Source organism: Paroedura picta, chromosome 4, assembly GCF_049243985.1.
Source record: "Paroedura picta isolate Pp20150507F chromosome 4, Ppicta_v3.0, whole genome shotgun sequence".
Taxonomy (NCBI): Eukaryota; Metazoa; Chordata; class Lepidosauria; order Squamata; family Gekkonidae; genus Paroedura; species Paroedura picta.
In genome coordinates this window covers 140,389,499-140,405,521 of record NC_135372.1, presented here as the reverse complement: position 1 = coordinate 140,405,521, position 16,023 = coordinate 140,389,499, and the positions used below count along the sequence as shown (strand labels likewise).

At 51.6% G+C, this 16,023-nt stretch overlaps 1 protein-coding gene across 12 annotated transcripts in view; it reads left to right on the top strand.

Annotated features, from left to right (window-relative positions):
* Positions 1-16,023, top strand: part of MYT1 (myelin transcription factor 1) — a 183,901-nt gene that overhangs the window by 47,459 nt on the left and 120,419 nt on the right. For all 12 annotated transcript variants that reach the window (XM_077335862.1, XM_077335859.1, XM_077335867.1 and 9 more), the window contains one exon: positions 10,312-10,412. In XM_077335862.1, the coding sequence (XP_077191977.1) occupies positions 10,312-10,412 (101 nt within the window). The remainder of the gene's footprint in view (positions 1-10,311; positions 10,413-16,023) is intronic.

Genomic DNA, 16,023 nt, shown 5'->3' with positions numbered 1-16,023 from the left:
AAGCCAAGATGCAAAGCGTGTCCCTTAATCTCCCAAACAGCCGCACACCGCTGAGAAAATGATATAGATGTAACTCCCAGCGCCAAACACTTTCTTTTCCATTTATATGCAAATCGTGACCTTTCACCCGGGCTGTCTCAAAGAAGTTATTTCCTTAAAAATGCAAATGGCACGGTGCGTGGCCTGCGTACTGGCTGAGGGGCTCTTGTGCCTTTATTACTATTATTATTTCTTTTAACCTTCCCGGCGCTGGAAAAACAACCCTTAAACGGCGCAGGGGTAGTAATTACTTTCCTATTCCATACCCCCAAGTGGACCGGTTAGGCGCTGCGGCGTCCACGGAGGCAATTCCGTGCAGGTGGGCCCGGTCGGGGCGGGGAGGAAGACCGATCGGAGGAGTGGAGACCTGGGCTGCGACATCCCCACCAGAGATGCTCTTGGCTGCAGGAAATGCCCTCTGCCTGCCACTGGGACAGGGACCTGGGCATCGTGAATGATGGCTGTCGCCGTAATTTGTGCCTTCGTTAGTTTTGTGGAAGTGACGTCCGGCTGTTGCCCTCTGTCTGAGGCACCTTGCTTCCTGTGGTCATGAATGGACTTCATTTGCCCCCCCCCACACACACACACACAGGCCTTTCTCCCCAATGGGAACCCAAAATTGCTTTGCGTCGTTCTCTTCTCATCGGGTTTATCTTCACGGCTGTCCTGTGAGGCTCGGCCCCCAAAGTGCTCCTGCAAGGTTTCCTGGCTGAGTGGGGGATTTGAACCCAAGTCTCCCAGATTCATCCACAAAATTAGGGAATCCTAGAGTGGGAAGGGGCTATGCAGGCTATCTAGTCGCACCCCCTGCTTAATGCAGGATCAGCCTCAAGCATCCAGGAGAAGGATCTGTCCAGCCGCTGCTTGAAGACGGCCAGGGAGGGGGAGCTCCCCACCTCCTTAGGCAGCCCCTTCCTTCCTTCCTTCCTTCCTTCCTTCCTTCCTTCCTTCCTTCCTTCCATCCTTCCTTCCAGAACTGGTCAGTTTTCCTTCCTTCCTTCCTTCCTTCCTTCCATCCTTCCTTCCAGAACTGGTCAGTTTTCCTTCCTTCCTTCCTTCCTTCCTTCCTTCCTTCCTTCCTTCCTTCCTTCCTTCCTTCCTTCCAGAACTGGTCAGTTTTCCTTCCTTCCTTCCTTCCTTCCTTCCTTCCTTCCTTCCTTCCAGAACTGGTCAGTTTTCCTTCCTTCCTTCCTTCCTTCCTTCCTTCCTTCTTTCCTTCTTTCCTTCTTTCCTTCTTTCCTTCCTTCCTTCCTTCCTTCCTTCCAGAACTAGTCAGTTTTCCTTCCTTCCTTCCTTCCTTCCTTCCTTCCAGAACTGGTCAGTTTTCCTTCCTTCCTTCCTTCCTTCCTTCCTTCCTTCCTTCCTTCCTTCCTTCCTTCCTTCCTTCCAGAACTGGTCAGTTTTCCTTCCTTCCTTCCTTCCTTCCTTCCTTCCTTCCTTCCTTCCTTCCTTCCTTCCTTCCTTCCTTCCTTCCAGAACTGGTCAGTTTTCCTTCCTTCCTTCCTTCCTTCCTTCCTTCCTTCCTTCCTTCCTTCCTTCCTTCCTTCCTTCCTTCCTTCCCCTTTTCACCAATGGGAACCCAAAAGGAGCTTCTACCGACCTCCTCTCCTCTCCTCTCCTATATTTTCTCCTCACAACAACCCTGAGAGGTAGGTTTTGCTGAGAATGTATGACCAGCCCCCAGAGTCACCCAACATGAGGCGGAAGAACCAGACACTCTGCCCTTGGAGTTCCTGAGCGGAAAAGCTGTTTCCTTGGGACAGACAGCCTGTTCCTTATTCCGGCGGGAAGCCGCTGCTGATGGGAAAAGAGCATCGGAGGCTGCCACCACCAGGGCTGTGCTTTTCCTTTCCCCCTCTCCCCTTGATGTGCCCTGACGGAAGACCTTGCGCTTGCCTTCCTCCGACATTTGCACTCTCTCTCCCGCTCACCCTGGTGCCAGCAGATTTGAACCAGATTATGCGCGGCTGTCAGCGGAAAACACCTCGGAGGCTGGTTTCTGCTGAGCCGGGAACGTCCGGCCGTCCTCAAGTAGGCAGCACCAGCTCCTCTCCCCCGCCTGACTCAGCAGCTTCCCCTGCTTAGAAAGGAGAAAGGTGCTGCCAAAAGAGCTCCCCTAGGGACCTCGAAGGGCCAGGCCCCCAGACCGGAAGCACTTAGGGACCCTCTGGCCCCATTAGGCAGTTCTGTCTCCGTACCTGTCTCTGCCCATCTGTCCTCTGTCATCTATCTGGCTGTCTGCCTACCTGGTTTCTCTACACCAGTTTGGTGTTGTGGTTGGGAGTGCGGACTTCTAATCTGGCAAGCCTGGTTTGATTCTGCACTCCCCCACATGCAGCCAGCTGGGTGACCTTGGGCTCACCATGGCTCTGATAAAACTGTTCTGACTGAGCAGGAATATCAGGGCTCACTCAGCCTCACCCACCCCACAGGGTGTCTGTTGTGGGGAGAGGAAAGGGAAGGTGATTGGAAGCTGCTTTGAGACTCCTTCGGGCAGAGAAAAGCAGCATATAAGAACCAACTCTTCTTCTTCTTCAGTAATCTCAGGGCTCTCTCAGCCTCCCCTCCCTCACAGGGTGTCTGTTGTGGGAAGAAGGGAAGTTCTTTTTAAAAAACCTTTGTTACCCTTCACGAAGGGGAGTTTCATCAGTGCGTTGCAGCCACAATTATGAAATGGAACCTCCATGCTCAGGGGCAGTATATCTCTGAATTCTAGGGCAAGCAGGCTATGATGAGGGGGCCCGTACAAAGTCCTTATGGAAACACCAGTCCTCAACTGCGTGAAGCTGAATGCTGGAGCAGACAAACTATTGGCCTGATCCTGCACAGCTGGTCTTACATTCTTACATTTGTTATGGATGCAGTAAGCATTTTGTATAGGGTCTTTAAAGGTAAAGGTATCCCCTGTGCAAGCACCGAGTCATGTCTGACCCTTGGGGTGACGCCCTCCAGCGTTTTCATGGCAGACTCAATACGGGGTGGTTTGCCAGTGCCTTCCCCAGTCATTACCGTTTACCCCCCAGCAAGCTGGGTCCTCATTTTACCGACCTCAGAAGGATGGAAGGCTGAGTCAACCTTGAGCCGGCTGCTGGGATCGAACTCCCAGCCTCATGGGCAAAGCTTTCAGACGGCTGCCTTACCACTCTGCGCCACAAGAGGCTCTTATAGGGTCTTTAGTCATGCCCAATAATGGTGGGGAGGGAGGAACTGAGTTCTGGAAGTGAACCTTGGCATGAGATGAGAGGACCAGCTCCAGTTGTCACTTTTAAACTGTTGGGGCAAAAGATGGAGCCGCATTCTGCATGACCCCTACTTAAACAAATTAAAGAATCTTTGCCAGAGTCTGGCAAAGGTTTGGAGCTTCTTCCAGTCAATGTTGGTAGCTGGTGGGTGGATGGGTGGGTTGGGGGCACGGAATAGGAAGATGTTGCTTAGCTTTGGCCCCAACCAAAACCTGGCGGAAGGGCTCTGTTTTACAAGCTCTGCGGAACTGTGCTGGGTCTGACAGGGCTTGGGTCTGTTCTGGAAGCTCTTCCCACCAGGTAGAAGAAGGAAGAGTTGGTTCTTATTTTCCATTCAAGCACAGGCTCAGGAGGGGGAGGAAAAAGGGAATCTCAGCCTTGGAAGAAGAGGAAGAAGAGTTGGTTCTTATATGCCGCTTTTCTCTACCTGAAGGAGTCTCAAAGCGGCTTACATTCGCCTTCCCTTTCTTCTCCCCACAACAGATCCCCTGTGAGGGAGGGGAGGCTGAGAGAGCCCTGAGATTACTGAGGAAGAAGAAGAAGAAGTTGGTTCTTCTATGCCGCTTTTCTCTACCCGAAGGAGTCTCAAAGCGGCTTACATTCGCCTTCCCTTTCTTCTCCCCACAACAGACCCCCTGTGAGGGAGGGGAGGCTGAGAGAGCCCTGAGATTACTGAGGAAGAAGAAGAAGAAGAGTTGGTTCTTCTATGCCGCTTTTCTCTACCCGAAGGAGTCTCAAAGCGGCTTACATTCGCCTTCCCTTTCCTCTCCCCACAACAGGCACCCTGTGAGGGAGGGGAGGCTGAGAGAGCCCTGAGATTACTGAGGAAGAAGAAGAAGAAGTTGGTTCTTCTATGCCGCTTTTCTCTACCCGAAGGAGTCTCAAAGCGGCTTACATTCGCCTTCCCTTTCTTCTCCCCACAACAGACCCCCTGTGAGGGAGGGGAGGCTGAGAGAGCCCTGAGATTACTGAGGAAGAAGAAGAAGAAGAAGAAGAAGAGTTGGTTCTTCTATGCCGCTTTTCTCTACCCGAAGGAGTCTCAAAGCGGCTTACATTCGCCTTCCCTTTCCTCTCCCCACAACAGGCACCCTGTGAGGGAGGGGAGGCTGAGAGAGCCCTGAGATTACTGAGGAAGAAGAAGAAGAAGAAGAGTTGGTTCTTCTATGCCGTTTTTCTCTACCCGAAGGAGTCTCAAAGCGGCTTACATTCGCCTTCCCTTTCTTCTCCCCACAACAGACCCCCTGTGAGGGAGGGGAGGCTGAGGGAGCCCTTATATTACTGAAGAGGGAGAGTTGGTTCTTATATGCTACTTTTCTCTACCTGAAGGAGTCTCAACACAGCTTCCAATCGCCTTCTGAACCACTACACCAAGCTGGCTCTGCACACCAAGCTGGTAGGAGCCAGGATGGAAGATGTCCTGGCCCTGGTAGAGTCCAGACCTACCTCTGTAGGACCAGGGACCACCAACTGGTTGGCATTCACAGAAAGAATCCTTCTCCAGGGGGTATCAGTAGAGAGCCAGTTTCTTCGATATGCACGACCCAGCTCTCTTTTCTGTGTCGTTTCTAGTGCCAAAGTCTTCCCCTCTCCTTCAGAGGCAATGCCCCCATCCAAAAAAGCTCGACATCTCCAGCGTCTATCCCACGCGAATATTATTTCCTTAAGGAAAGCCGTTGAGCGATGCTTGGGAAATTTAGCTCTTGAAGCATGCATTTAATTTAAACCCGAATACGGAATGTTAAACCGTATACTGCGCCGCTAATGGCTAATCATTAAAACCTATTAATTGAGGCTTAACAGCTGTGTAATAGAGATACACGAGGCGCACTCTGTCAGTAAATATGATGTAATATCAAAAAGGCGTCGGGGAGGCCGGCTTCAGTTTGTAAGGGAGAAAAATCGCGCGACTCCCGCCTGGGAAGAAAGAGTAGAGGGAAGCGAACAAATTCAGCCTTTCCTGCTCGTTGCACATGGAGGCGTCTGTGAAACTGATGTTTCCTTTTCCGTTATTCCTCCCTTCTTCTTCCCCTACATGTGTTTTTTGGGGAAATATAGTTTAGAAGAACATCAGAAGAGCCCTGCTGAATCAGTTGAGTTCATCCAGTCCAGGATCCTGTCTCACACAGTGGCCAGGCAGTTCCTCTGAAGGGCCAACAACAGGGCAGAGAGGCCGAGGCCTTCCTAAGAACATCAGAAGAGCCCTGCTGGGTCAGACCAGGGGTCCATCTAGTCCTGCCTCCCGTCTCACACAGGGGCCAACCAGTTCCTCTGGAAGGTCAACAGCAGGGCAGAGAGGCCGAGGCCTTCAGAAGAACATCAGAAGAGCCCTGCTGGATCAGAGCAGTGGTGCATCTAGTCCAGCATCTTGTTTCCCACAGTGGCCAACCAGTTCCTCTGCAGGGCCAACAACAGGGCAGAGAGGCCGAGGTCTTCATAAGAACATCAGAAGAGCCCTGCTGGGTCAGACCAGGGGTCCATCTAGTCCTGCCTCCCGTCTCACACAGGGGCCAGCCAGTTCCTCTGGAAGGTCAACAGCAGGGCAGAGAGGCCGAGGCCTTCAGAAGAACATCAGAAGAGCCCTGCTGGATCAGAGCAGTGGTGCATCTAGTCCAGCATCTTGTTTCCCACAGCGGCCAACCAGTTCCTCTGCAGGGCCAACAACAAGGCAGAGAGGCCGAGGTCTTCATAAGAACATCAAAAGAGACTTCCTTGATCAGAGCAATGGTCCATCTCGTCCAGCATCCAGTCTCACATAGTAACCAATTAGTTCCCCTGGAGGGCCAACAGCAGGCCATAGAGGTCAAGGCCTTCATAAGAACCTCAGTTCAGACGAATGGTCCATCTAGTCCTTCCTTCCTTCCTACCTCCCTATCTACCTCTCAAAGCCCATTTTTCCCCACGAAGTCTTTCGCTTAACCCTTTAGCTCTCATCCTCATTCCTAGGAGCTCCAGGTGTTATGTCGGGATCTTCTGTTATGTCATCTAATTTTGTCCTCACCACAGCCTGGTAGGGTGGCCTAGATTGTGAAAGAGTGGCTGACCCCAGGTCAGCAGTCAAACTTTGTAAAGGTATTTGGGATTTGAAGTGGCATTTCTCTTGGACTGCCAACTGTATGTAACCCCATCCCAGTTGGACCACCTATCATGTGAATGAGACACTGGTAGCTTCTGGGTGGTTCTGGGAGATCTCCTCGAATTACACCAAGTCTCCAGAGATCAGCTTCCCAGAGAAACTGGTCACTTTGGGAAGGGGATGGGACTCAGTATGGTGAACTTACCTTCCCCAGGTTCTAGCCCTCCCAGTGTCCAAAAAATTCCCAACCCAGAGTGGGCAGCCCTCGATTCTGAGCTACACCTGGAGTCTTCTTGAGCTTTTAACTCAGCGGAGTCACCAAATTTCACTGCTCCGTGTCCTCCAGGAAGCTCCGTCCCTTCCCTGCTGAGAACTTGGCAGCAAAGGGCAGCAGGGAGAATTCCTCTTTCCCTTCCTTTGTTTTCGACCTCTTCCTTAACATTGAACACATCTTGCTGTAATGCAAAAGCCCAGGAAGACAAATGAATGCCTGGAGGGTATTTTTAAAAGGCTGTAATGCAACTGGGTGACTCGGCTGTGAATAATGAACCACTAAATGTACAAAGTCACATATGGGGACCTATACAGATGGAGGGGGCAATTTCTCTGGACACAAACAATGTTTTTCGTTGTGTGTGCGGACTGGAATGCCGAAAGGTGCGAACGTCACTCTGCGGCAAGGGTGGCCAAAGGGTGGCTCTTCAGATGTCCATGGACTACAATTCCCATAAGCCCCAAGGTGGCTCTCCCAATGTCCGTGGACTACAATTCCCATGAACCCTAGGGTGGCTCTCCTGGTGTCCATGGACTACAATTCCCATGAGCCCCAGGGTGGCTCTCCAGATATCTATGGACTACAGTTCCCATGAACTCTCCAGATGTCCATGGACTACAATTCCCATGAGCTCTCTAGATGTCCATGGACTACAATTCTCATGAGCCCCAGGGTGGCTCTCCTGGTGTCCATGGACTACAGTTCCCATGAGCTCTCCAGATGTCCATGGACTACAATTCCCATGAGCCCCAGGGTGGCTCTCCAGATGTCTATGGAATACAGTTCCCATGTGCTCTCCAGATGTCCATGGACTACAATGCCCATGAGCTCTCCAGATGTCCATGAACTACAATTCCCATGAGCCCCAGGGTGGCTCTCCTGGTGTCCATGGACTACAATTCCCATGAGCCCCAGGGTGGCTCTCCAGATGTCTACGGACGACAGTTCCCATGAGCTCTCCAGATGTCCATGAACTACAATTCCCATGAGCCCCAGGGGCTCATGGGAATTGTAGTCCATGGACATCTGGAGAGCCACTCTTTGGCCACCCCTGCCCTATGGTCTGCCTCACTTGGAGCATCTGGTTCCGGCATCTGCCAGTAGAGTACCCAAAGAGTTGTATAAACCCCTTTTCCGATTAGGTATTTTGCATTGAAACTGGTTGGCTCTGCCTCCTTCGAGAGCAGCAGCATCTGCTTTTGGCAGGAATCGCCATGCTGGTCTAAGGCTTGTCAACCTCCAGGGGGCACCTGGAGATCTCTCAGGATTCCAGTTGATTTCCACATGGCCACGATCAGAGAAAAGGCTGCTTTGGAGGTTGGGATGCCAGGTTCCAGGTAGGGTAGGCAGATCCAAGTTGGGGAACTCCTGGAGATTTGGGGATGGAGCCTGGAGAGGACAGGGACTTCACGGGCACAATGTCTCACAGCCCACCTTCTAATTGGCCGTTTTCTCCATAGATGTCATAGATTGTTGGACTGGATGGGCCATTGGCCTGACACAGCGTGACTTCTCCTAGGCTCTTATGTCTGGAGCAGTGATCCTCTGTCATCTTAGTGCTTGGGGGGACACAGTAGGAGGACTTCTGGAGTTCTGGCCCTGCTGGTTAACCTCCTGATGGCCCCTGGGTTTGGTATACCGTGTGTCACAGATTGTTGGACTGGATGGGCCATTGGCCTGACACAACATGACTTCTCTCCTGTTCTTATGTCTGAGCAGTGATGCTCTGTATTCGTGATGCTTGGGGGGGGGGGGTAACATTGGGATGACTTCTCAAGTTCTGGCCCCACTGGTGGACCTCCTGATGGCCCCTGAGTTTTGGCCACTGTGTGACACAGAGTGTTGGACTGGATGGACCACTGGCCTGATCCAACATGGCTTCTCTTATTTTTTTATCTCTGGGGCTGGGATGTTCTGTCTTCTTGGTGCTTAGCGGCAAGAGTGGGAGGACCTCTGGAGTTCTGGCCTTGCTGGTAGACCTCCTGATAGCACCTAGGTTTTGGCTACTGTGTGAAAGGAGCGTTGTACTGGTGGGGCCATCCAGCATAGCATCTCTTATGTCGTTCCCTCACAGGGTAGGATAAAACAGAGGAAAGGCATCATGATGTAAGGTGGTTTGGATCCCTTTTGGGGTGAAAGGCGGGAAGGACAGAGGTTTGACTGCCCACTCAGCCATGGAACCTTGTTGGGTGCCCTTGTCCCAGTCCCAGCCATTCAGCCCTGCCTACCTCACAGGACTGTTGTGAGGATAAAACGGAGCAGAGGAGAATGAAGCAAGCTGCTTTGGGTTCTCGTTGAGGAGAACAAGCAGCATACAAGTCCAGGGAATCGACCAACAAATGTAGATGATAGCTGGAAATCTCGCACACTTCCGCATTCATCTGCTTTGCCCTCGAAGATTTGTGGGATGTGGTCCTCTCCATGCAAGGTTCTGTTCCACCTCCTCAGCTGGTATCCTTGTGGAGTCTTCTCAATCCGTCCAGCTCAAACCATATCAAGTTTATGCCCGTGTAGGCCATAGGCTGTCTTTTGACGGGTGAATAATTCTCCCTTCCCACATACACACACACACACACACACACACACACACACACACACACACACACACGTCCTCCTCCTTTTTTTAGACCCTTCTGAATGTTTTTAAGGTGTTGTCATTTTCCTCCACATACATATGTGCACGTTTCTAATTATACCCAATTTCTTCTGGCTTTTTCTCCCCTCTCCAAACAGAATTTGTGTTTGTAGGCCAGGCGTCGTTTGAAATTCCCATATCTGAATGAGGGAGCTGAAGCAATGTTCATTTGGTTTTATTTATTGTTATAAGTCAAAGGTGTTTCCCGCCTACGTTTCTGTCCCACTGGTGCCTAGGGTTGCCAGCCTCCAGGTGGGGCCTGGAGAATTCCTGGATTCCCATATGATCTCCAGAAGACAGAGATAATTCCCAGGGCAGAATCTATGGCTTAATTTCCTTGTTGGGCCCCCTCCACTCCCTAAACCCCATCCTTCCTAACAGGAGTGGCCAAATCGTGGCTCTCCAGATGCCCATGGACTACATTTCCCATGAGCCCCTGCCAGCAGGGGCTCATGGGAACTGTAGTCCATGGACATCTGGAGAGCCACCGTTTGGCTACCCCTGTCCCCTAGGTTCCACCTCCAAATCTCCAGGGAGCTCCTAACCCAGAGTTGGCAGTGGACCCTTTAATGATGTCACTTCCCCCCCCCTCCACTGCCCAAATCACCAAGAATTTCCCAACCTGGACTTGGCCTAATTGCATCCCCAATAAACTTCCATCTGGAGAGCACCCATTGACTACAACTGATCTCTCCACACCATCATGTTCAGATTCCCGGGAGAAAATGGCTGCTCTGGAGGGAGGGGCCTGTGGCATTGTGCCCTGCTGAAGCCCCTCCCCTCCCCAAACCCCTCCCACTCTGGGCCCCACCCCCAAAGTCTCAAGGTATTTCCGAACACAGAGCTGGCAACCCAACTTTGCCGGCCTGGGGCTGTCTCCTCTTCTCCCAATGTCGGTTTGGATAAAGTCTCCAGACCTTCTTATCTCCTCTGACCCTAGTTCCACCCTAAAAATTTGGACGTCTCTGGATCTTCCCGGCTGTCCCCCCCCCACACACACCGCCACGCTCTCTCTTGCTTCCTGACCCTGCCTGTTTCTCTCCCTTAGAAAATGAGTTCCGAGGGGAGCTGCTGAGTCAAAGGTGGACCCGGGGAGAAAAGATCAGCCGGTGCAAAACAGCAAAAAGTCTCCACGGCGGACCCGTCAAGGTGAGAAGACAGGGCCCTCGGAGGGAGAGGAGCAATGTACCTGCCCAAATGCAATGCTTGGAAACTTCCTGAAAACATGGTGGGGAGGCATGGTTGAGGGAAGGTGGAAAACAGGCTCGGCAGGGATGGTAGGTCACCCTAGGACTTCTGTTGCTTCTACACTCTATGGCAGGGGTAGTCAACCTGTGGTCCTCCAGATGTCCATGGACTACAATTCCCATGAGCTCACAGGTTGACTACCCCTGCTCTATGGTACACCATCTGTTCTGTCGACTTTTTAAAAATGTATAAAATATGAACTAACTCCCTCCCATTCAGGAAATCCTTCCAGGGCTGTCAAAGAACCCCAAAACCCTGGTTGAGAAAGCCCGCTCTAGGACTTCCAATACTCCTGGACTCTATGGGACAGCATCTGCTTTTCCATGCTGTCACGTCCCTCAGGAAAACCACTTGATAGTCTGCAGATCCCTTGTCTTTCCAGGAGAACTCCAGGCCCTACCTGGAGATTGGCAACCCTAACGAGTTGTAAGAGTAGTCCATGGACAACTGGGGAGCCACAGTTGAGCCACCCCTGGAGTAGGCTATACTGATGTTGATCGACCAAGAGTCTGATTCAGTACAAGCAGGGATTTAAGGTCACTCTAGGAGTCCATCGCTCCTAGACTCTATGGTGCCCTACCTGCTCTTCGAAATTGACACTTTGTCCAAGAAAACCATTTGATAGTCTGGAGAGCCCCTGTACCTCCAGGAGATCTCCAGACCCTACCTAGAGATTGGCTTCATGTCTCATAAGGGTTGGTCTTAAAAAAAGGAGGCCTGATCAGGGCTCAATAAATACTATCTCATGGCTTTTGTGGGTGTCCAAGGCAAGCCTATCCATGTCTCCTCAGAAGCTAGTCCTACTGTGGGCTCTCCATCTCCAGGTGAGAGATCCTCCCAGAATTACACATCTTCAAGGATCTGGTGTCTCCGGCATGGCCTGGTCTGGCTCTGCTGTCCCCGGGCTCCGTTTGGCGCTGCCTGCAGCTCGTTGTCAGCCTGGCTGGCCCGTCTCCTGTCCCGTGGTCCTGGCTGCGCTGTGGCCCATCTGCTTCCTCTTCTTTTTCTTCCCTTCCCAATCCAGCTGAGCAACCCAAGCCAGGCCATCGCCTCCTGGGTTAGGGAACACATGGGAAGAGTCGTCCCCATCCTCTTGGCTCCGGGAAGCCGGACCTCGTGCAGGCTGACTCAGCGAACTCTGTGCTAAGGAGATGGCCCACATGCCTACAGGGAGGACTCTGAGCATGCCCTCTGGCACGAGTGCCATAGGTTTGCCACCACTGCTTTAGAGGGTGGGCTATATGGCACTGTACCCCATTGAGGTCCCTGCCTTCCCCAGGCTCCTCCCCAAATCTAGGGATGCCAGTTCCCAGGTGGGACCTGGGGGTCCCCTGGAATTACAGCTCCTCTGTGGGTGACAGAGACCCCCGCAGAAAAGGCAAGCTTTGGAGGTGGATTGCATAGCATTGGACTCCACTGGGGTGTCTCCCCTCCCCAAATCCCACCAACTCCTGGATTCTCCTGCAAGGTTTCCCAAGCATTTCCCAACCCCAGACTTGGTAGCCCTACCCACATCTCCACGAGCTTCCCAACCTGGATCAGCCAGCTAGCCCCTGCCGATGACCAGGAGTGTCTTGACCATTATCATCATCATCATTTGAATTTATTTCCCGACACTCTCGGCAAAGCTGGCTCGAGTCCGTCCTGCAAAACATCCCTTTTCTCCGGGGGAGCTGATCTCAGGAGTCTGGAAATGACCTGTAATTCCAGGGCCCATTCTGCACACAATGCTTAATGCACTTTCAATGCAAAGTAGATTTTCCTGTTCTGCACAGGAATAATCCAGATGCAAAAGCACATCGGAAGTGCATTATCCTACACGAGCGGAATGAGCCCTGGAGACCCCCCCCCCCAGGCCCAGCCATAGATTTGCCCATCTCCCATGATCTAATGATCTATTTGACCTGCGGGTTTCTTTTTGAAGAAGAAAAGCTGGATTTTATACCCCGCTTTTCTCTACCCGAAGGAATCTCAAAGCAGCTTACAGTCGCTTTCCCTCCCTCTCCCCACAACAGACACCCTGTGAGGGAGGTGGGGCCGAGAGAGCTCTGACGGAACTGCTCTGCGAGAACAGATCTAACATGACTGTGACTAGCCCAAGCCCCCCCCCCAGCTGGCAGCATGTGGAGGAGGAGCGGGGAATCAAACTAGATGAGAGGCCTCCCCTCTTAGCCACCACTGCCGCAGTGCACAGCACCTCCCCTGGGTTCGTATCCCCTGGGCTTCCCAGCCCGAGTGCCTTTCCCAGCCAAAAGAGGCCCAATGAATCTCAAGGCAGACAAGCTGGGAATGGTGAGCTGACAAAAGACACAACCTCCCCCCCCCTCCCACCCCCCCCAAGACACAAACTTGTCAGAAGAGTCTCCTGACGGGCCAGGTGAAAGCAACCAAGGAACCGGGATGAATCCCTTCATTCATCCCTTTCGCGCGGCCGCCTTCATTAGGAAGTCTCCACGAGAAGAAAGCAAAGTTTGGAAAAGAAAGAAGCGGCACTGTTGCCGTGGCCTGGACACAGGAGGGTCTTTAAGGCCTGGCGATCCAGCTGCAACTTTTTGAAAGGCGAAAGAAGGCCAGGCGGAACTGTGAAAAGTTCAGGCACGCTGCTCCCTTGCCAGGAGACGGCCTTTTCTGAAGGGACATTTCCGGCCTTATCTCGGTCCCGCTGAAACACGGCCGTCTGTGTCTCCCCGGCAACAAGGCCTCAGCTTGTGAGGGGCGACAAAACGAGGCCAGTGTCGAGCAGCTGAGCCCGCCCCGATCCGAAAAACCGTCTGCCGTCCCCAAACAGGACTCCTCTTCAGTTAGCCGGACCCTGAAAGGTCTCCTGTGTTTTGATAGACGTTGCCGAGGAGGGAGAGGTTGGCCGAGGGCGGCTTTTCTCTTCCATTGAGGGGAGAAGCTGCACCTGGCGGGATTTTCCTCTCTGTGCAGGTGGTGCCTCTGATTTGGACCCTGGCAAACTGAGCACTTGGTTACCCTTCAAGGGCATTCTTGGCTTCTGAAAATGTAGCAAAATGGAGGAAGCGTGCCGGGAGAGGAAAGCTTTCCTTCCTCTTCCCCTGCCATATTCTTGTGAGGGGGACCCAGTTCCAAGATGCCTGAAGACCACCCTCCCTTCCCCCCCAAAAACTCACAGGTACAGTTTCTCCAACTGGAGTAATGCGATAGTGTCCCTTGTGTCATTCTCAATTTGCACACGAAGTGACACAAGGTCATTGGTGGCGCATTGGCACCTCAGGGGCTAGCTCTCCAATTCCTTCTAAAGGTTTAGTACCCAGCTTGGTGTGGAGAGGTTAAGAGTGGTGACCTCTAATTTGAAGAGCCGGGTTTGATTCCCCGCTCCTCCACAGGCAGCCAGCTGAGTGACCTTGGGCTGGGCACAGTCTTGATACATAGAGCAGTCCTGTCAGAGCTCTCTCAGCCCCACCTCCCTCGCAGGGTCTCTGGTGGGGGGGGGGAGTTAGAAGAAGAGTTGACTTTTCTACTCAGCTTTTCTCTACCTGAAGGAGTCTCAAAAGCGGTTTACAATTGGCAATTGGAAGCCGCTTTGAGATTCCTTCGGGTAGTGAAAAGCGGGCTATAAATACCAACTCTTCTTCTTCTACAGCCTGAAAACATGATACAGAGTTGCCAGTTCTGGAGATTTGGAGGATGAAGTTTCACGAGGGTAGGGTTTGGTGAGGAGAGGGTCTTCAGTGGGCTATAATGTCATTTTCCCCATTCCAAAACAGTCTCTTTTCTCCCTGATATTTATGTTATAGTTATCTGTATATTATGGATTGTTTTTTGTATTGTTTTCTATGTTTAATGTAAACTGCCCTGAGCCTCTGGGGAAGGAAATGAATGAATGAATGAATGAATGAATGAATGAATGAATGAGTGAATGAATGAATGAATGAATGAATGAATGAATGAATGAATGAATGAATGAATGAATGAATGAGTTGTAATATGAGATCTCCTGCTAACACTGACAGTCCTTCCTAAACCAGCATGTTCCACCCTCAAAATAACATCAGGGGACTCTGCATAGATCAAATGATGGAATATTACTATTAATTATTATTTTCTTTTCATAACCTGCCCTTCCCAAGTCAGCTCAGGGCGGATAACAACAGGATGTATGGCAAACAATATGAATTTACATTTTAAAAAGCAGTTATAAAAAAAATTGATCCAGTATAATTTTAAGTTTCGGCTTTAAAAACCTTTTTAAAAAACTGCTTCCCTTTCAATTAAAAGCATTTTCTGAGGCTACTAGACAAGGTTGGGTGATTTTTCCTTGGGCAGTAGATTTTTCAGGCAGGGAGGCCAGAATCTCTTTGGCCTTGCTTGTTTGTTTGTTTGTTACATTTATGAACTGCGGCTTTCGGGTGAGCCAGCTCATGGCAATTTCCAACAAAGAAAAATATAATAAAATGCAATAGCACAGTAATCCACTTAATATTTCTGGTAAGGGCTTGGAGGAGGAACGTGTCTTGTGGCTTAAATGCCACTCAACACTTAACACCCACTCAGAGTGGCTGTCCCGCCCCTGAGTGCCTCTTCCTCCAACGGGCTTGCCTGTCTGTCCAGCAACCAGCCAATCACCTTCTGTCCCCCACCCCTGACCACCTCCTCCTCCTTCCACTTCCCTCTGAGGCTCGGAGGCTGCAGATCCCTGCTACATGAGAGCTGCCACTGCTGATAAGTTCCCTGCCTGGGGGCTTCCAGTCCCTGGGTCTTGGGGCTCCCCGGGAGGGTGCCTCACCCTTAGACGACCAAGCCACCAAGCTGCGGCCTTGGCTGGCGATATCCTGCCCTAACAGCTGCCTGCAGACTTTCCAGGTCCTGGGGGGAGGGGCAGGCTGTCCACAGAGTTCTTCCACCCCAATCTAGTACCCATTATATTCCTGAAGGCTTGGCCCCGTAGTATGATGAAATAATAAAAGTCATTACAATAAAATAACACTTGGCTTCAATTGTCAGTTTGGCAGAACAGCTCCATCTTACAGGCCCTCGGGAACCGTTTAAGGTGCTTTAACTGTGCTTTAGGATGCTTTGGTTTGATCCTACGTTGAGCAGGGGGTTGGACTAGATGGCCTGCATGGCCCCTTCCAACTCTATGGTTCTATGATTCTATGGCCTGTATGGCCCCCTTCCAACTCTATGGTTCTATGATTCTATAATTCTATGATAGGGTCTCTCAGGACCCTAATCTCATCAGGTAGCAGGGGTAGTCAAACTGCGGCCCTCCAGATGTCCATGGACTACAATTGCCATGTGCCCCTGCCAGCATTCGCTGGCAGGGGCTCATGGGAATTGTAGTCCATGGACATCTGGAGGGCCGCAGTTTGACTACCCCTGTGTTCTATCAGCCTGGGGCCGAGACTGAAAAGGCCCCGTCTCTGGTTGAGGCCAGTTTTACTTCTTTGGGCAACAGACTGAATGCTTCAATTCCAGTCCTGCAAATCCAGGGCATGGGACTGCTGTAACATCAGCCACGATGCTGGCTTTCTGTCTTCCGTCTCTT